The sequence below is a fragment of the Canis aureus genome, chromosome 5 (genome assembly GCF_053574225.1).
Source record: "Canis aureus isolate CA01 chromosome 5, VMU_Caureus_v.1.0, whole genome shotgun sequence".
NCBI classification, from domain to species: Eukaryota; Metazoa; Chordata; class Mammalia; order Carnivora; family Canidae; genus Canis; species Canis aureus.
This window is the reverse complement of record NC_135615.1, coordinates 67,563,757-67,585,306: the sequence shown is the minus strand read 5'-3', so window position 1 is coordinate 67,585,306 and position 21,550 is coordinate 67,563,757. Positions and strand designations below refer to the sequence as shown.

General features: G+C 35.1%; 1 protein-coding gene and 1 long non-coding RNA gene across 6 annotated transcripts in view; one reads left to right on the top strand and one right to left on the bottom strand.

The window, feature by feature from the left end:
- The window catches only part of LONP2 (lon peptidase 2, peroxisomal), a 94,997-nt gene that overhangs the window by 13,393 nt on the left and 60,054 nt on the right, over positions 1–21,550 (top strand). For all 3 annotated transcript variants that reach the window (XM_077898509.1, XM_077898511.1, XM_077898510.1), the window contains exons 5-8: positions 5,444–5,607; positions 6,955–7,049; positions 12,876–13,134; positions 21,192–21,333. In XM_077898509.1, coding sequence (XP_077754635.1) covers positions 5,444–5,607; positions 6,955–7,049; positions 12,876–13,134; positions 21,192–21,333 — 660 coding nt within the window. The remainder of the gene's footprint in view (positions 1–5,443; positions 5,608–6,954; positions 7,050–12,875; positions 13,135–21,191; positions 21,334–21,550) is intronic.
- Positions 9,725–21,550, bottom strand: part of LOC144314444 (uncharacterized) — a 49,926-nt gene continuing 38,100 nt past the window's right edge. For all 3 annotated transcript variants that reach the window (XR_013380317.1, XR_013380319.1, XR_013380318.1), the window contains one exon: positions 9,725–9,977. This is a non-coding gene — a long non-coding RNA (uncharacterized LOC144314444). The remainder of the gene's footprint in view (positions 9,978–21,550) is intronic.

Sequence of the window (21,550 nt, the reverse complement as noted above, 5' to 3'; positions counted from 1 at the left end):
CATTTCTCTTTGCCAAACATTGTGTGTTGTTTCCAGTGTTTTCCATATTTTAAAAATTAACAAATAACTGATGAGTGTCCTTGAAAATAATTTAAGAGGGTGGTTGTTTATCTCATGTTTCCTTTTTTTTCAAGTTTTTATTTATATTCCATTTAGTTAATGTACAGTGTAATACTGCTTTCAGGTTTACAATATAGTGATTCAACACTTACATCACCCAGTGCTCATCACAACTCCTTAATCCCCATCACCTACTTCTATCTGCTACCCACTCCCCTCTGGTAACCATCAGTTTGTTCTCTGTAGTTATGAGTCTATTTCTTGGTTTGCCTCTCTTTTTTTCCCCCCCTTGCTCGGTCATTTTGTTTCCTAAATTCCACATATGAGTGAAATCATATGGTAGTCTTTGGCTGACTTATTTTGCTTAGCATTATACTCTCTAGCTCTATCCATATCATTGCCAGTGGCAAGATTTCACTCTTTTTTATGGCTGAGTATGAGTAATAATATTCCATTGTGTGAATATGTGTGTGTGTTGTGTGTGTGTGTGTGTGTGTGTGTCTATACACACACACACAACACACACACCACAACTTCTTTATCCATTCATCAATCAGTGGATACTTGGGCTGTTTCCATAATTTAGCTGTTGTAAATAATGCTGCTATAAACATCAGGGTGCACATATCCCTTTGAGTTCGTATTCCTGTATTCTCTGGATAAATAGCTAGTAATGCAATTGCTAGATCATATGGACGTTTTATTTTTAACTTTTTGCACAGCCTCCATACTGTTTTCCACAGTGGCAGCATGAGTTTGCATTGCTACCATAGTGCAAAAGGGTTCCTTTTTCTCCACATCCCCACCAATACTTGTTTCTTGAGTTTTTGATTTTAGCCATTCTAACAGGTGTGAGGTGATGTCTCATTATAGTTTTGATTTGCATTACCTTGATGATCAGTGAAGTTGAGCATCTTTTCTGTTGGCCATCCGGCTGCTGCTTTGGAAAAGTATTTACTCATGTCTTCTGCTCATGTTTTGATTGGATTGTTTCTTTTTTGGGTGTTGAGTTTTATAAGTTCTTTATGTATTTCAGATACTAATCATTTATCAGAAATGTCATTTGCAAATATCTTCTCCCAATCCATAGGTTGCCTTTTAGTTTTATTGATTGTTTCCTTCACTGTGGAGAAAGAATACTTTTTTTGATGTAGTCCCAGTAGTTTGTTGTTGCTTTTGTTTCCCTTGCTTCAGGAAACATATTTAGGAATAAGTTGCTATGACTGATGTCAAAGAAGTTACTGTCTATGTTCTCTTCTAGTATTTTTATGGTTTCAGGTCTCATATTTAGGTCTTTAATCCATTTTGAATTTTATATATGGTATAAGAAAGTAGTCCAGTTTCATTCTTGCATGTTACTCTCTGGTTTTCCTAATAACGGTTTTCCCAATAACAATTTCTCTTCAACAAATGTTGAAGAGACAGTCTTTTCCTATTGGATATTCTTTCCTGCGTTTTCTTTTTTAAGGATTTTATTTATTTATTAATGAGAGAGAGAGAGAGAGAGAGAGAGAGCGCGTGCATGTGGCAGAGACACAGGGAGAGGGAGAAGCAGGCTCCATGCAGGGAGCCCAACGTGGTACTCGATCCCGGGTCTTCAGGATCAGGCCCTGGGCTGAAGGCAGCGCTAAACCACCGAGCCACCCGGGCTGCCCATCTTTCCTGCGTTTTCATAGATTAATTGACCATATAGTTGTGTGTTCATTTCTGGGTTTTCTGTTCTGTTCCATTGATCTGTGTGTCTATTTTTGTGCCAGCAGCATACTGATTTGATCAGTACAGCTTTGTAATATGACTTGAAGTCCCGAATTGTGATGCTTCCACTTTACTTTTCTTTTTCAAGATTGCTTTGCCTATTCAGGGTCATTTGTGGTTCCATATAAATTTAAGATTGTTTCATCTAGATCTGTGTAAAAAAATGCTGTTGGTATTTTGATAGGGGTTGCATTAAATTGTAGATTGCTTTGGGTGGTATAGATATTTTAACAATACTTGTTTTTCCAATCCATGAGAATGGAATGTCTTTCCATTTCTTTGTGTCATCTTCAGTTCCTTTCATCAGTGTTTTTATAGTTTTCAGAGTACAGTTCTTTCACCTCTGGTTAAATATATTCCTGGGTATTTAATGGTTTTTAGTATGGTTGTAAATGGAATTGATTCCTTAATTTCTCTTCCTGCTGCTTCATTATTGCTGTGTAGAAATGCAACAGATTTTTGTACATTGATTTTGTATTTTGTGACTTTACTGAATTCAATTATTCTAACAGTTTTTTGGTGGAATCTTGCTTGTTTTCGATATAGGGTATATCATCTGCAAATAACAAAAATTTTACTTCTTCCTTGCCAATTTGGATGCCTTTTATTTCTTTTTGTTGTCTGATTGCTGTGGCTAGGACTTCTAGTACCAAGTTGAATATGAGTGATGAGAGTGGACATCCTGATTTGTTCCTGACTGTAGAGGAAAAGCTCTCAGATTTTCCCCACTGAAGATGATATAGCTGTGGGCTTTTTGTATATGAACTTGATAATATTGAGGTATGGTCTCTCCAAACCTGCTCTGTTGAAGGTTTTTATCATGAGTAGATGTTATAATTCGGCAGATGCTTTTTCTGCATCTATTGAAATCGTTCTATAACTTTTAAAAATATATTATTAAGAACCTACTACAAAATTGTTTCCTAAAAGGACTGTCACTATGTTGTGCCATTGTTTATCTGGCTTTTTTTTTTTAAGATTTTATTTATTAATTAATAAGAGACAGAGAGAAAGAGAGAGGCAGAGACACAAGCAGAGGGAGAAGCAGGCTCCATGCAGGAGTCTGATGTAGCACTCGATCCCAGGACCCCAGGATTACGCCCTGGGCTGAAGGCAGGCACTAAACCACTGAGCCACCCAGGAATCCCCATTTTTTTTTTGTTTTAACTTATAAACATTTTTATTTTCATTTAGTCCAACTGTGTTAATCTTTTTCTATCTTCTAAGCTTAGAGTCTTCTCCAGTAGTTTGATAAATATCCACTGTCAGTTTACCTTTAGCTGATTTTTCTTTAAAAAGTATTGAACTCTTTAACCTGTATATAATTTTTTTGTCCTTAAGTGAAGATGACAGTTGTATATTGTCCCAAATAGCTTTTTATTTAACTCAACAGTAGTATAAAGAATTCTTCACTTCCCTGTTGATTTGTGATACTGTCATTATTATACATTACATTTATATGGGGTCTGTCTGAAATCTGCCTTGAGCTCTCAATTTTACTCTTGTTAGGTGTGGGCAGAGTTAAGATGAGGAAAATATATTTGATGTGGACAAGAGTTGGAAATGACAGTTCTCTGAAGGCTATTCGAAAGTAAGTAAAAGGTTGAGAAAAGTGTTCGAGATTTGAACACAGCAATGTTCCTTTGTAGAGAGAGAAGAGCAGGGTGAAAGATTTCTCACTAGTGGGACTAAGGAAGGAGCAGAACATAGGCTAAAGGAGAATGACAACGGAGACAGGAGCAGCCTGTCTAGTGTTTCTGTTTTAGGACATCGTGCTATTTCTTTTTACTTTTTTTTTTTTAAAGATTTTATTTATTTATTCACGAGACACACACACACAGAGAGAGAGAGAGAAAGAGAGAGAGAGAGGGGGGCAGAGGGAGAAGCAGGCTCCATGCAGGGAGCTTGATGTGGGACTTGATCCTAGGACTCCAGGATCGCGCCCTGGACCAAAGGCAGGCGCTAAACCACTGAGCCATCCAGGGATCCCTTGTGTGCTGTTTCAAACAAACAGCAAAAATCTGAATTACATCTGACTTGAGGTCAGATCATTAGTTATCTGTTTTGTGCAGAAAGACAAAGCAAGGAGCACTCCATGTTGGGAGACACAGGAGACTGCAGCTTGCTGTCAGTAAATATTACTGCTACTTAAAGAGAAAGTTCAAAATTGCTCCAGAAAATGATCGAACAGGCCACAGTTACTTGAAAATGTAGGAATCAGAGGATGATATTTGGAGTTAAGCCTAAAAGTTTCTTTGCCTTAAGAGTTGAAAAGCACTCTTTAAAAGCCAAGAGAAAGATTGCATTAAGAAGTATTTATGTCTCAACAATGAAATCATTGAAATAATAAAATGATGTGTTTTTTTAAACTCTCCTTTAAAAGACTTTTTTCAGTTTTTCATGCTTGAAAATACTAATTTTATCTGCTAATGAGTTGTATAGAATAAAAGTATATATTTAGTATTTCTGTCTTTATAAAATTGCTTTTTTATTTACTGCCTTATGTTTTTGACTTTTTGTGTTTGAGTGTTTTAAATAGATAACAATAATAGTTTAAAAATAAATTCCTATGCTTTTACTTTTTTTAATTATTTTTTTAAAAGATTTTATTTATTTATTCATGATAGTCACACAGAGAGAGAGAGAGAGAGAGGGGCAGAGACATAGGCAGAGGGAGAAGCAGGCTCCATGCAGAGAGCTCGACGTGGGATTCAATCCCGGGTCTCCAGGATCGCGCCCTGGGCCAAAGGCAGGCGCTAAACCGCTGCGCCACCCAGGGATCCCAATTCCTATGCTTTTAAATGAAATACCTGTACATCATTTTTCTCCATTGATGGCTGGTATTGATTCATGATATTATTGAGTTGAGAATTTCAGAAGAGTACTTTGGAAGTTTTAAAACATGATAGATCATGGAGAAAGGCAACATAAATAAAGCCATTTGACCTGGCACAGAGGATAGTTGTTGGATTTCAGAGAGCAATTTCAGCATAATGGAGACAAAAGCCAAAGTATAAAGTACAAATTGTTAAAGTACTCAAGAAGGAAAGGGAAGTGGTGGTTAAGCCATTTATTGGAAAAGTGGTGGTCAAAGCCATTTATTGGAAAAGCAGAACGTCAGGCAAGTAAATAGTGTGTAGTTAACTGAAAAGGACATAGGTAAGATGAAATATTTTGCAAGGAGGAAGACTTTTGTGTGAGTTGGAAACAAAGGAGAATTGAACCAGTGGTGGAAACATTAAAGTTGTTAGAAATTTTGTAATGTAGAGGAAAAAAGTGGATTTATTCTCTTGCCGATTGCTAAGTAGTAATATAATCAAGAAAGTAGTGGCTGCAATAGCAGCTCAAGGAAGGATATTCCTCGATGTTTTCATTATTTCTAGTAGCCATTCTTGAGGTTTTCCTCACATTATAGTATAAGCATATACTTAAATAATGTTCACTTTATGTTGGTTTACTTTATGTTGATTCACTTTTAAATTCTGCTGCTTCTATATGTGCTTGTGCCTCTTAGTTATCATTCTGAACTTAGTTCCTAAAGATGTAGACCCTAATTATGAAAATGTTCTTCATCACTAATTACAACCTTGTGTAACACACAGTTTTACACTTGTACTTTCTACTTTAGGTTATAGCAATACGTCCTATTAGGAGAATTACACACATCCCAGGAACTTTAGAAGATGACGATGAGGATGAAGACAATGATGACATCGTTATGCTAGAGAGAAAGATACGAACATCCAGTATGCCAGAGCAGGCCCATAAGGTCTGTGTCAAAGAGATAAAAAGGTAAATTGAAGCTAAAAAGAAGTTATTCACTCATTGGTATATTCATTTTGCATATTAAGGTTAAAAATTATTGCTCTTGGAAGCTTGAGTCTACTTCTTTGGATCAGAAACTGAAAGCTGAATTATTTGTTTTATATTCTCTGACCTTTCTCCTTTTCTTATATTTTATATAGTTATAGACCACTCTATTCATTTTATCTTTCCATTGTCCATTCTTATCTTTCATGGCTTTTTAAGTTCTCAGATTATAACTGTGATCTGTGGAATCTTCAGATTATCACTCTTCATTCCTCAACCAGAATCTGATTTTTAAAACATTCGTAAGACTCCTGAATGGACATCAGTTTCCCTGATCTTTTTCTCAGTTGCTGAGTATAAATGATAACAACTCTTCTACCTAGAGTGTACTGTCAAACACAATCATTATTGTTAACTACCTTTTTATTGTCTTAAAGAATGAACTGTACTTTGTTTAGACACAGTGTTTGTTCAGTTATCATTGTGTACTTCACATGTCACTTTTTTCTTCTTTAGAAAGAAGAAGGTAAACTCTAGAGGGCAGGGACTGTCAGTTTCTCTTTGTTTAAGATAAAGTACACAGAAACCTTGATGACAGCAGGGTATATGTATAATCTCAGGGTTAAATAGAAAACCAATGTTTTTCTCTCTATACTTGACACATTATAACTTGCATTATCTTGTGTTAGTGAATTATAATGAACCTAAGTGAATGCTCAGTAACTAAAGATTTGACTTTCTCAGGTTTACAGTTAAGGACATAAGTTGTAATTGAGGAATATTTTATCTTGACTGGCATTAGTTAATAAATGTAGAACATCTATTGTGGACAGAACACTTTGTTAAACACTGCATTTATTATGGAATTTATATTTTTAAATTAAATATCTGATACTAGTTTGCTTTTATGAGCTGATTTTATCTCTGATACAAAAAATACATATGTAATTATGTGTTACTCACGGTTAGGCACTTAAATCTTATTGCAATAGGTATATCAATGGAGAAGTGGGACTTGAGACTCCTCCCCTGTGAGATACTGATACTCTAAGGTCTTATTTCAAGGATAGGATCAGATACAGTGTTCTCTCTGTCACACCCACGCATCCCCCCCCACCCCCAGTTTGCAGTTATCTGTTTAATTTTGTTCTGTAAGTACATCATAAAACAAAATAACTAGATTAAAAAAAAAAAAAAGTTTCCAGACTTTTAAAATCAAATTTGCATGATATATCTGACCCACAATGGCAGATGCTGGATTTTTGTGTTTTTAGGGAAGTTGTCTATGTTTTGGAACATTTTTGCTATGTGTTCTTTCTTTCCCCACAGACTCAAAAAAATGCCTCAGTCAATGCCAGAATATGCTCTGACTAGAAATTATTTAGAACTTATGGTGGAACTTCCTTGGAACAAAAGTACAACTGGTAAGCCAACAAAATAACACCCTTTTGCAATCTGATTGTTACTCAGAAAATTCATGCAGAGTCTGTTGAAATACTCACCATTAATTATCTTACTGTTACTATAATTCTTGACATAAATTATTTAGATGCTGAACTTGTATCATTTAGGTCTTGGGATCAAACAGGAAGGTGCTACATTAAAGTGCCTTCTGCCTGATTTTGGAGAAAATAGGATTTTCTATAATTGTTGATAGATGTGTTTCTTAGGGATCCCTGGGTGGCGCAGCAGTTTAGCGCCTGCCTTTGGCCCAGGGCACGATCCTGGAGACCCGGGATCGAATCCCACGTCAGGCTCCCGGTGCATGGAGCCTGCTTCTCCCTCTGCCTATGTCTCTGCTCTCTCTCTCTCTCTCTCTCTCTGTGTGACTATCATAAATAAATTAAAAAAAAAGAGATATGTTTCTTAATACCAGTAGTCAATCAGATGATGAACTTTTATATTCAAAGAAATAGTTACATAGAGCTATATAATAGAACTTTTGTACCATTTGGAAGTTTGTTTTTCTCATACAAAAACCTGTTGAATGAGTTTAAATTCTGTCCTTCAGTAGAACTTTTCTCTTTCCTGTGGATATGCTCTTTTCTCGTGGGATGAGAAATAGTCTGTTGACTTTCATTGTTTTTAGAACCATTTTATTTGATTTCTCTTATTGGACAGACTCTTGTTAGTATTCTATACAAAAGTTTACTGAGTTCAAGAGTGGATTAATTTCCTGAATTGCTTCTGGCATAGGAATAGCTGTATGTTTGACTTTTGAAAATTTAAAGATATGTTACTCTGGATAGTAAAATTCCTACATTTAAGAAAATGCTGGGATCCCTGGGTGGCACAGCGGTTTGGCGCCTGCCTTTGGCCCAGGGCGCGATCCTGGAGACCCGGGATCGAATCCCACATCGGGCTCCCGGTGCATGGAGCCTGCTTCTCCCTCTGCCTGTGTCTCTGCCTCTCTCTCTCTCTGTAACTATCATAAATAAATAAAAATTAAAAAAATTAAAAAAGAAAATGCTAGAGATTTTTTAAGATGTTAGCTCTAAAGCACACATTTATGCCCCACAAAGATATGCTGTACAAACCAGATTTCAGAATGTTGAATTTATTTTATTTTATTTTTATTTTATTTATTTATTTATTTATTTATTTATTTTAGAATGTTGAATTTTTGATATTAAAAAATACTTGCCTATTAATCTATAGAGGACCATCCTTTCTGGTATTGAATACTTAAAACAAAGAATTGTTTTTGACTCTTAGAGGGTCCAGAATGAAGCACATATGTGTTAAGTTAACTATGCTGGGACAATGTTAAGATTAAAACACTCCTTTTTAATTAGTTTTTTTTGGAAAATATCATCTATCACATTTTTTAAAAAGATTTATTTATTTGAAAGAGAGCATGCGTGCATGCACAAGCAGGGGGAGAGGGAGAAGGAGAGAATCCCAAGGAGACTCCCTGCTGAGCACAGAGCCCAAAGTGGGCTCAATCCCACAACTCTGAGATCATGATGTGAGCTGAAATCAAGATTTGGATTAACCAACTTAACAGACAGAGCCACCCAGGCACCCCAAGATAATCATTAATGCTTTTTTTTAAATATATACTTTATTTATGTATCTGACACAGAGAGAGCGAGCACAAGCAGGGGGAGCACCATGCAGAGCGAGAGAGAAGGGCTCTGGCTGAGCAGGGAGCCCAGTGCGGGGTTCAGTCCCAAGACCCTGGAATCGTGACCTGATCTGAAGGCAGATGCTTAACCAAATGATCCACCCAGGCACCCCATCTAACACATTATTAATGTGTATGGCTTGGTACTAGGATGAAATTGGCCTAATCATCTTCCTTTTGTTTTGACAACCCTTAGATTTCATTCCTCTTACGGTTCTTAGGTTCTGGTTGTGGAAAGCAGGTGCATTCTAAGTTATACTAATTATTCTTTCATGAATACTCTGTAAATTTGCATTCATCCCATTCTCTAGATTTTGGGTTGTTTTTAAGTTTTTCTCTCTGAATATTTGTATAAAATTAAAAGGCTAATTCAGTTTTCTCTGAAATTCTGAGAACCTGTCAATTTTCATTAGATTAAATTAGGTTGCACTGGTGAACTGTAGAAGCTATTGTTTAGAAGCAGTCATTGTTTTGTTTTATTTGCTTTATTTTCCAGCTTTATTGTAGTCAATTAACAGTATGTAATACTGTAATTATGTAACAGTAAACTGTACATAAATAATATGTACTTTTTGATGCATTTTAACATATGTATGTATTTGTAATACCATCATCATAATTAAGATAGTGAATGTATCCATCACCTCCTAAATTTTCTCATTTTTCTCTGTAATCCCTCTCTCCTTTGCCTCCCTATCCCCAAACACTATATAGATTAGTTCATATTTTCAAAAATGTTATAGAAATGGAATGATGTAGTATGTACTCCCTTTTTTCTCATTCTTTAAGCATAATTAGAAGTTCATCCATTTACCTCTCGATGGATATTTGGGTTGTTTCCAGGGTTTTGGCTACTATACATAGAGCTGTTAATATTACTATGCTGGTAAATTTATTTCTTTATTTCATGTTTGTTTCATTGCCTTCTAGTTGAAGGTGTCTTATCAAACAAACTGAAGCTGAGTTTCTTGGTTTAATTCTTTATTCAAAATCCTTTTTGGAAATTCCATAGTGTGAAATGAATGCAGGAGAGCCCAAGTTTGTTCCCATTGAATTGGCCCCTCATCATGTCACCTGACCAGTTTGAGGTCAGCTATGGATCCTGATTGAGCTGAGCTGTTGGGAAGTCCATTTTGGTTCCAGTAGTCTTCTGTTAATTACTAAAGCCCCAGTATCTGCTTTTCAAGTGAAGTGGTCATGTTCTGTGAGATTTGTTGGTTTAGACCTACGGAAGAAAGTTACATTAAGCTTTATAGGTGTTGTTTAAGTGCTCTGCTTTTGTTTTCACCTGCCAAGCTTCCCTGTAGTGTATGGTTGATTGTTATTTGCATGTAGTTGGTGGAGTTGTAACAATTTTCAGACCCCGTTATTTTCTCTCGACAGTAGCACAGTGCTAAGAGCATCTAGATAACTTGGGTAATCCCAGGGGCCTTATTTTGAACTTTTGATATTATCTCATAACATTTTTCTGTGCTTCAAGATTTAACTAATGACTTAAGGGAAATGCAGGTACATATAGTGTATATAGTATAATGCCCTGAGAATATTAAAATTGCAGATTTGATTATTTGCCAACAGTAGCCTAGTAGTTGCTCTCAGCTTCTTCCCTTTTTCACTTGTCCTATTTAAAAGTGAACTTATTTACTAATCGAATTTTTACCAGGGTTATACAGTGTAATTGATTTTGGAGGAAAACTAATTGAACACAAGAGTGCTAACTCTTATTCTTTACTTAAATAAACAAGAAAATATAAAAACAGGGCAAAGCTGTTGTTATTTTCATAACTATAGAAGGAGAAGGAGACCACCTGCATGCTAGAAACTCAGTCTCTGCTGCATGTGGGTCAGCATTAGAGATGTGTAGCACTCATGTATCTGCCCCATATGAACATACTTCTCATTGTTTAGTATTCTGCAGAGAACTGAAAATGTGTATATTGTATAAAAGGAGGCATGTTGAGCTTCTGAGCCATTCCTGTATAGAATTATATATGAATAATTATTGTGTGGCTACAAAACCATGAAAATGTCTTTCATAGTTTTTGAAAAAGAAGCTTACGTAAATAGAGATCATCAAAAGCAGAAAGGAAAGATTTGGAGAAAAAGTTTGCTGATTTTCCAATTTTAAAATGGAAAGGGCCAATAGATATCATTTTAGTCTTCCAGTTGTAAAGATTTAGTATCAACAGACATAGTACTTACTACACAATTAAAAACTCAAGGAGTTAGTATGCATTTCATTTTAAATTATTTACATGTAACCACACGTATTATTCAAAATAGGAAGAATGCATTTTGTATCGTTTAAAAGAATATTCAGAAAAAATCTATTCTTTATAGAGAAAACACAAAATAATGATTTATGTAGTATGAAAATTATCCTTCCTCAAAAGTTTGAGTCCCTTTTTAAACTTGTCTTTACTTGGTATATTTCTTAGAAGAAATTCCTTCAGAGCATTTTCAGTTTTTTCTGAATTACATGGAGTTCTGTTCTTAGTTTACTAAATGTTAATTAGGAGTGCATGTTGCATTATAACACGTGCCTTTTTAAGGTACAAAATGACATTTTGATGGGACGTTTTTCTTTTTGGACAAGGTGATATAATAAATATATCAATAACCTAATATTGAACCATCTTTGCATAACTAAAATAAATCCCTCTGGGACTTAGTAGATTACTCTTAATAGATTTTATTTACTTGTATTTTAATATACAGAATAGGATTGGTCTGAAGTTTTCTTTTGTGTTTCCTGTGGTAGATTTTAGGGTCTGGGTTAGCATTGTAAAACTATTCTGAAACTTCTTTCATTTGTTCGTATATTCATTAGTTGGGGTCTAAAGCCAGGAAAGGGGGAAGAAGTTTTGTTCTTCCCTTTCCAAATCTCTTAACCAGACTAAAAGCAACAGTATTATAATTAAGTTACATATATTACTGCTTAGCTATGTTTTTTCAGACTAGCTTGGGAACCAAACTACCATTTAAGGCTATTTTTTTTCTCTCCATAGGAAAAACACAGGGCAGGTTCCAAATAACTGATTCAAAGAGTGGGCTTGTGTGTGTTTTCCTCCTTCCAAGCCTTTCCTCTCTCTGTCAGTATGATCATATGGCCATGTATTACCATACCCTGGATGTCACTGCGCTGATGAATTCATGCTGACATCCATGACTATTTAATAGTTTAATCTATGAGTATTTTAAGTAGGAAGGCACATCAGTAAACCTGATGAATGCTTGACTGTATAAACAAAGCCTAACTCCTACATTCCTGGTGAGTTTAATTGATAGAACTTAGGCAGTTCTTTGCATCTTAATTTTTTTTTTTTTTTTGCCCAGCACTTTCATTTATAGAAGATTAATTGAAGGAAGTAATTATGAGTATATGTTGGGGTTTAGTTACAAGGATGCAAAGTGAAGCATGCTTTATAACTCTAAAGATTTATAGATAACCTAAGTGCTTAGCAATAGGGAATTATTTAAATGAGTATGGATAATTAAATAATGGAATATTGTGTAGCCATTAAAATGTTACTAAAAAATACATTTGACACTGAAAGGTCACACTTACAATACACTAAGTGAAAAAACATTTTACAAAGCTTGAAGGCATCAAATAATCTCATTTTGAAAAATAGGTGAAGCACATCTACACACACATACACACACACACACACACACAAAACCTATAATAAGATACCAGAGTGAAGGTAAGGATGCTCTCTTGAGGACATGATTATAGATGACTGTTTTTTTCTTTTTTATTGGTGTCATTGGATTTTCTAGAATTAATACATCTGTGATAAGAAAAAAAATACTTTAAAAAAAGGAACTGATGCTGGCACAAATAGACCATATAGACATTCCATCTCCATAGAAAAAATGTGTATCTAGAAAATGATATGAGTATTAACTCCTTGAGTTTTTGTGTAGCACTTACTATTTCGGTTAATAGTAAATTATCTTAAGCAAAAAAGCCAAGTCCAGGTCTCCTTGAAGATTCATTTAGAAAGATCCACTTCCGTTCTTGTCACGTTTTTTTTCTAAAATGTATTTTGATTCTTGCCAGCCTTGAAAGGACTTGTTCCATTTTAAATTTTTATGTGCTTACTTCTGGGGTTGACAGACCGTCTGGACATTCGAGCAGCCCGGATTCTTCTGGATAATGATCATTATGCTATGGAAAAATTGAAGAAAAGAGTGCTGGAATACCTGGCCGTCAGACAGCTGAAAAACAACCTGAAGGGCCCTATTCTTTGCTTTGTTGGCCCTCCTGGAGTTGGTAAAACAAGTGTGGGAAGATCAGTGGCCAAAACTCTTGGTCGAGAGTTCCACAGGATTGCACTTGGAGGAGTGTGTGACCAGTCTGACATTCGAGGACACAGGTAGACTCTTTCTTTCAGTTCGATCTCTCTGGTTCTCCATTTTAATGGACTAAAGCCCCTCAAAAGCCCAGGCATAATATATATCTTTTTCTCAAAGGGCTATTTATGATACCTTGAATCAAAAGGACACTCACTCATAGTACTTATTTATAGTACATCCATAGGATGTTTATAGCTGGCTTAGAGCCTCAACCATAATAGTATACCCAAACTAACCTTGGTATTTGTATGATAACAGATAATGAATCTTTGCGTCAGCTTTCTTAGAATTTCATTTGAATGCAATTATAAATCAGTTATGGTTAGATATTACAGTGTCTTTAAATTCATTTTGGCCCAGTGACATTTCATAAATAAACCATAACTCTTAGAATTTAAAAAATAAGTACAACAACTGGTGCACATAAGAGGAGGGAAGAAATCTTTAATAACAAATATATGTTTGCAGTTTAACTTTCTTTTAAGAAGGTTAGTTTTCCATAAGAATAATAAGGAGAAAGGTTAGGATGATTGAGACCTCTATTTTTTACATTTTTTACATTTTTTTGCATTTTTTACACCCTTTCTATAAAAATACATTAAACTGTGAGAACTGAGTCTGTGATTAATCTTACATTATTAGAATCAGATTTGCATCTTAGGCTCATCGTTTTCTTCTCTGTTACCCAGATTGGAAGATGCTTTGGGAAAGCATGAACTTTCTGTTTCAAGTTTTAAGGGTTTCATAGCAGTTGTGAGAAAATATACCTTTAATGTATGTATTAAAGAACATTTTAAAATGTAGACTATTTAAAAATGTAGAAATCATGGATGCTTATAAAAGAATATGATGTTATAAACCTGAAACTAATGTCAGTGATGTCTCAATTTAAAAAAAAATTTTTTTAAACTACTTAACTTCCAGTAGAAAATAATTAAACTGAAGATAAAATTTCTCTCCTCAAGGTTATACCCTCAGTCTTAAAGTTGTTAAAGCAGTCTATTTTATAAGTGGAAGGTTTGAAAAGCAGGCCAGTGCAGGCAGTGAACAACTGCCAGTGGCCAAGGCTAATTTAAATGCATAGTTACAGTTTGGTGAATATGGATTAAACTTGGATTATGGGGGAAAAAAAGAAAATGATGCCTTTTTAACATCTTGTTTTCCATTTGTCTTTTTAACAAGACCATTGGCCTTACTTAGGCAGGAATGGGAAACTGTTTCAGAGACTTTTCCTTGGAAAATCATTCTTTTTCTCTTTTCTTTGCTTATTTATGATTCTTATGCATTAAAGAAAAATTGCCAAGATTTCAATAAATAAGCAATGAGGACTGCAGATTAGGTTAGAGAATTGAGGTGGGTCATTCTTTCTGGCAATTTCAAACTATTTTTGTCACCTAGACTTGCTTATTCTCACATGTGCCACTAGAGGCTGTACTTCGCTTTTGTAAAGAAATTGGCACCTTGTACCAGTCTTGGAGAAACTGGGTCTAGGGCCTAAATCTTTTAATTTTAGCCTGAAAGCTTTTGGGAGATGTTTCCCACACAGGTGACTTGACTCATGCATCCAGAGTTGTTTTAGTTTATTTCTTCCTTTTGATATCTGTAGCATAGTATTTGTAAGTGTTTGATGGAATTTACAGAGGGAATTTGTGGAATTCTTGTCATGTGAAATTAATGTCAAGAGCACATGACATGTAAGTAATTTGTCCTATTTCTTGCCATTTTGGCATTACTTATTCAGTAAGACTTGGAAAGAACTTACTCAGTGCCTGACACACAGTAAGCATTTGATAAAAACTAGCTTTAATTATTATTTTAATTTTAAATTTACAGGAAGGCAAATTTACATTCAACAACTTTAATGACTTTTTATAAAATTTAGTCTAATTTTTAAATAGTACCTAAAATATCCTGTTTTGGGCATTATTATTTAATTTATGTGGCAGAATTGTAGAAAAATGTATTTTTATGATGCCTATTGTGGGCAGTAATATATTCTCACCACTTCTTATGAACATTGTTGGTTTTAAGCAGAGCTATTTTTTAAGTCTTTACTGATACTAATGGTCGTAAAATCTGTTCAAGTGGATGGTATACTTCCACATGTGTGAGTATCATTAAGAAAACTGAATCTCTTGTGAGTCTTTTATAAAATGAGGCTGTGTGTTTGCCCAAAATATATGTATAAATATAAGTGTTTTAGAAATGTATGACATGCATAGAAGCTGTGGTCATTGCCAAATAAAGAATACATGGATTAGTATGAGCCATTCTACTGTGCCAGTAGGTAAGTACTCCCTCTCCATCACTGTACAAGGTGTTTAATTAAACACTACAGCAACCTGCCCTTGTACTACTGGGGGCTTATTACTCACCTACCCTCCTAAATCATCAAAGCTTGGAGAAGATGTTTATTTGAAAATCTGGAAGCCCCTGGAGAGTGGGGTGTGGTGGTTAAGGAGAGCAGAGGTTGAGAAGAGAGTATGGGCTTATGTCAGAGCTGTGGGTTGGAGGTTAGTAGGAGGGAAGGAAGAACAGTAGCTTATAGCACACTCATGGGGTGGAGTTTGTAGGAACAAGTGGTTCCATTTGACAATTGAAGCATTTTGGAAACACCCAGATCTTGGCGTTTAAGTACTGGTCACATGCTTGCAATTAGAGTTCATGCAAAGTTTTGTTTTTCCTCAGCCTCTAAGTAGGCACCACTGTTCTGCAGTCTTAAAATAGCCAGAGTAAAACAGAGCTGCTTTATATTATCTTCCTTGCTTATTCTTTTGATTCTGTCACTCACTTTCCCTATTTTCCCATGCTTGGAACTCTATCCTTTTGCTAGAAATACCTGTTTATTTGAAGGAAGGTGCTATTAAGTTAGGAATTATTTTAAAAACAAAAAAATGTGTGTTTTAGAGTTCAAAGATAATGAAGTAGGAGATGGGGAAGCAAAAGAAAGACTTGGTTTATATTTAAATCTAAAACTTGGAAAATTGTGATCTGATTTTACATTGGCCCATTGTTTGGTTTGTATTATTTTGAGTAACTTAAAAGAAGAAGAGTCATGTTTATGTTTCATATTAACTAATACAGCTTTTCAATCTTCTCAACATTTCTCATTTGGGTTTTTCTCCATTGGGATTTTTCTCACCACTTTTATAAGCCACAGAATCTCTGCTTCTATCAGTTTTTACAACTTAACATTTTAGTATTTAAGTATTACATTTAAAGAATTTAAATCAGTTCATAGCAATTAAATATAACTTCTTTTTGGATAAAGTTTTATGAAATCATGTTTGCATAATCATTTTTCTTTAGTTGTTTCTTGGTGAAATATACTTATTGCTTATGATATGTCTCAAGTTATTGTGGATGATAACTTTTTGGAAGTAGTTTGCCAGCACTTTGTTCACATAGTAAAATTATATCATTGCAAAGAATCTTTGGCTCAAACAAGATGAGAAGAAAAATGAACTTTTGCTTTCCATGTTGATACATCTTCATGAACCTGAAATGGTGATGTTTTAAATAAATTGTTTCGTTATTAGTCTCCACAAAGGGAAAATAAACAAAATAGCAAGCTTTTAATATATTTTTAGCATAGTATGTCAGACATGCTATAGTTTACTCACTATCCTCCTTATAACCTGTATTTGCATATTGCTCTTCTTTGCCTCTTTAAAGTTTAGTTTTATTTTTAGGCCCCAATTCAAGGCTTTCTCCATTAATATATATTACTTTAGAGAAGAGTCAGATCATAACTAACTGCTGTTGTCTACTGTTTTCTTTTGATGATTAATACAGGCCTCTGGGATTTGCAATACATTACTATAGAGCTAAGTCATAAATACGGAAAAAAGTAAGAGGTCTGTAGAGTAGTAGGGTTTTTAGCATGTCTTATTGTCCTTTGTATCACTCCTTGCACACCGCACAGTGCCAGACATGGTAAGTGCTGAGTGCTTTGTGAATTCAAGTAAGATTAAAACATAATTATATTTTGGAAATATTATGGTCCTTTAAATGAGTGCATCCATACAAATGAGTCCATAAAAAGATTTCGGAATGACTGCTATAAGAATAACAATTTGATTTGTTTAGACATGCTATATTAAAGACTACTTTTAGTTTCTTAAAGACTTTTTCTTTGGAGATCATAAGGATCTCTTTTAAGGCTTATTACTATTCCCAGTTGGAGATAAACACACACACGCACACACACACACATACGTATACCCTTGGAATAAAATTTGGAATTTTTTTTAAAAGGAAAAAAATTCTCATGTTTTTCTACCATACAGAGATAATCACTGTTACCATTTTATTTCCTGACAGAAATGGGCAGCTTTCGCCATTTTTTTAAAAAGCAATTGTGATCATACTCTTTCCACTTAAAATTAAAAGACATTTTTTTATACTACAAATTCTTTCTTTGTAAGTATCCCCTTCAGTAGTTTTCACTGTAGCCCATTAGTAGAGCTCCTTAATTGAGCAGGCATGGAAAGGTGATGGTGAAATGCCTGTTTCCCTCCTTCTTTAAACACTGGGAAAGAGATAAGTAAATATACATTAGTTCCTTTTAAAAAAAAATATTTATTAATGAGAGACACAGAGAGAGAGAGACATAGGCAGAGAGAGAAGCAGGCTCCCTGCAGGAAGCCCAATGTGAGACTCGATCCCAGAACCCCAGGATCACACCCTGAGCCAAAGGCAGACGCTCAGCCACTGAACCACCCAGATGCCCTACCCATTGGTTCCTGATCTTTAAGTGTCAGTGACAGTGACAGGCTGACTAGCCTTTTGGCTTACATTGGGTTTGAAGATATCCAGGCACAGAGTGGTAAAGTAGTTGATTACCATGGAGCTATAAATATGTGATACTGTACTCATCTGTAGTTTTTTGAAGCATAAAGCAGACTATATTTTGGAAAGTGAAAAGTGCTGATCTTCTATCTTAATATTTTGAACCACATAGATAACGTGTAGTTTTGTGTATCTCATACACTAGTTGAATAGTCCTGATAAACCTATGAACTGCCTGTACCAATTATAAGAAAAATAGGAATTAATATATTTCTTAAATTAACTTGTGTGCTTTGGTTTTAAGAATAACTTCTAGGTAATCATTTTATCTTAGGCTAAATAATAAGTAATTGAAGAGATACATTCTTTGTAAACTTCCCTGTATTGTGCTATGTTGCTTTCTAGATGTTATGAGGAAGGACATGGAAAAGTACGTATTTTGCCCTCAAAAAAGTTATAGTTTATAAAAGAGTATTAATTTCATTAATTTCCTACCTATGTAGTTTCTCAGGAGGATAATTTGGTATGCTAATTTGTTTTTTTAAAAAGTGGTTATGGGATGCCTGGATGGCTCAGCGGTTGAGTGTCTGCCTTCGGCCCAGGGCATGATCCTGGAGTCCCAGGATCGAGTCCCACATCATGCTCCCTGCATGGAGCCTGCTTCTCCCTCTGCCTGTGTCTCTGCCCCACTCTCTCTCTGTCTCTCATGAATAAATAAATAAAATCTTAAAAAAAAAAGTAGTTATATTGGGTGATGTTGAAAGAGAACATTTTATTTTGTGTGTTGCTACATTTTTCACCATTTGATTCATATTCCAAAGGTTTATTCAAAGTATATTCTGTATCTTGAGTCAGTGAATTGCATGCTACCATACCTTCTGGCAAAAGATAGCACATTATAGATACTTTCCACAGCTTACAGACCCTGTGTAATGGTTCTCTTCTTTGTTTGAACTCTAGACTAGTGGTAGACATTTGGGGGACATCACCTGTGATTGAGGAACACTAAGGGCACTGAATGTGCTTGGTGCTGTGGAAAGACATTAACAACAATGAACATCTTTTGAAAGCTTACCATGTGCCAGGCACTATGCTGTGTGCTTTACCTATTATGTTCTCATAATCATATAATTCATGAGGTTGACACTGTTACTGTGTCCATTTTACAAATGAAGAACCTGAGACTTAGGTCAAGTAGATTGTTCAAAGCAGTATTCAAAGGCTTGTATGGCCTTCACAGTGGTGATAGAAAGATACTTTTGGTGCTAGCATGGCTGATCTGAAGTCTTATAAATAATTAGGAAAAACAGGCCTTTGTTTGGAGAACTGATATGACAGCTCTATATCTAGGATCTATTCTATAATAAGACTTACTCTCTGTCATCAGAGTGCTCAGTGGCTCTTTAGAAGAGGCTGTACACTTGGTACCCATAAATAAAAGCTAGGTTGTAACTATATCAGTTAAATTGCAGGGCCAGTAAATGCTGTAGATGTTGCATTATTGGAAAGATAACTTTGTGAGAGGTGGTCAGGAAAAGTTGTTTAGAATTTATGGATTTACACAGGCAGGGAGAGAATTAAGGGCAGGAAAATACCATATTAACGAAGGTTTAAAAAACATAAAGAGATATAATAGGATTGTGATTGTAGATAAAGCAGGGGCATTATGGCAGTAGATTGGGAAGGCTGGTGGGGACTGCATCATGAAGAGCCTTGAATTCCAAACAAAGGAGTTTGGATTTCTTCACTAGGCTTTGGAAAGCAATGGAAGGTTTAGGAGTAATTATTTGTATATGGATTAGGATCTACATTTCTGTTCTTTAGAAGGGATACCTGCCTAGAATATTATTTTCTCTCCATGACTTTAGGTCTAGAATTGTCAGTACCTGTTTCTGAAATCTACCTGTCAAAAGCAGTAAGGAAAAGAAAGAAGTTAATGGAGTAGGAAATAACTCCCTTAGAGGCTTTGTGGTGGTTATTTTTTGGTTTTTGTTTTAATTTCCCTTCTCTACTTATTCATAGAATACTGGCAAATCTGCAGGTTTTCTAGAGAAATAATTTGAGAGACTTTTATTAATTTTGAGTCTCGTCCTTCCTGTATCCCATTCTGAAATCTTGAATGCTGACTCCTTATTGTAATAGGACAGTGTTTATTGTATTTCGTTCCAGTGCCTCGGTCACCCTCTTTGGATGTAAGGCATTCCCACGATATTTGTAAGGCTTTCTTGTCTTTTCAAAGGTCACTCTGTTTACTCTGTCCTACTTTATACAGTCATGCGGTGAAACTGAGGCCTGCTTCATGGATTGGCTTTGTACCCATCCTAAGATAACTATTGCGGTTACACTCACTATCGACCAGTTTCTTGTAGGCAGTCACCCTTTTATGCCTTTTCACAAACAACATCTGCTTGAGCATTGGCTTAGGCAACAAGGTTGTAATTAAAATTAGTAAATTGCTGCTGAAAATAAAGGTTTGCTGGCTTTGTAAAACAAACAAACAAAAAACCCACTGTTTTCCTTTTGACAAACACATTTGTTTTTATTTATGCCATCCTCTACATCTATTATAATTATGTAGGTGATTCTTGTTCAGATATGATAAAGGAGGCTCTGACAACAAGTGCACAACAAAACATCTGGCTGAACTTGGTTATACCAGTTAGTGTATATAGGATGAACATGTTTTATTAAAAAGGCCCAAATTAATGGAACTTTAATATACATCCAATTGACCTCAAATCTTACTATTATTAATAACAAACTATTGCCTTTAAAATAAAAGAATTTGGGTTTGGTGTTTTGTTTTGTTCTGCATTTTGAGTGGCCCTTTGAACAATTCTGATTTCCTTCATAAAGATGATGATGATGCTTTAACCAGCCCTGGGACAACCATTTATGTGTGGAAAAGGTAATTGTGTTGAAGGGGGATGGAGATGGTACTGAGAAACTATGAAAAGCATAGGAATTAAATTCATAGGCTTCTTTGGACATTTTGGAATCCTGAAAAGAGTTATAATCATGTGCTTAAGTATAATGTTTTTCAATTTCACTAAATGACAATGACTAGATTCTTCCAATATCATGGGAAACTTAGAGCCAGAATTAAATGAAAAGTAAAATTGAATCTAATAACTCTTGGTTGTATCATAGAGCTTTTAAAATATATAGTATCTCTTTGCTCTATTACTATGATAACTAAATGACTTTTTCCCAGTCCTAAATTTTGAGTTCTAAGTGATAACGCTCTTGCCTCCTGACACTTTAACTTGCTGCTTGCTTTCTATAGGCGCACTTATGTTGGCAGTATGCCTGGTCGTATAATCAATGGCTTGAAGACTGTTGGGGTTAACAACCCAGTATTCCTGTTAGATGAGGTTGACAAACTAGGAAAAAGTCTACAGGGTGATCCCGCAGCAGCTCTCCTTGAGGTAAGTATTTAGAAACTTCCCTGTGTTCATACTTGAAGAGTATGGATGGGAGCAGTATACAGTGATGTGGGTTTAGTCATGGGGAAAGTGTGATACAGACTAAAATCTGAAGCAGATTAAAACTTAAAATATCTTAGAGATTTCTTTCTTTTTCTAATAATTCACTCGTTTCTTTTGTTGTTATTTTTATCAAATACTTTAAATTTTATACATGCTT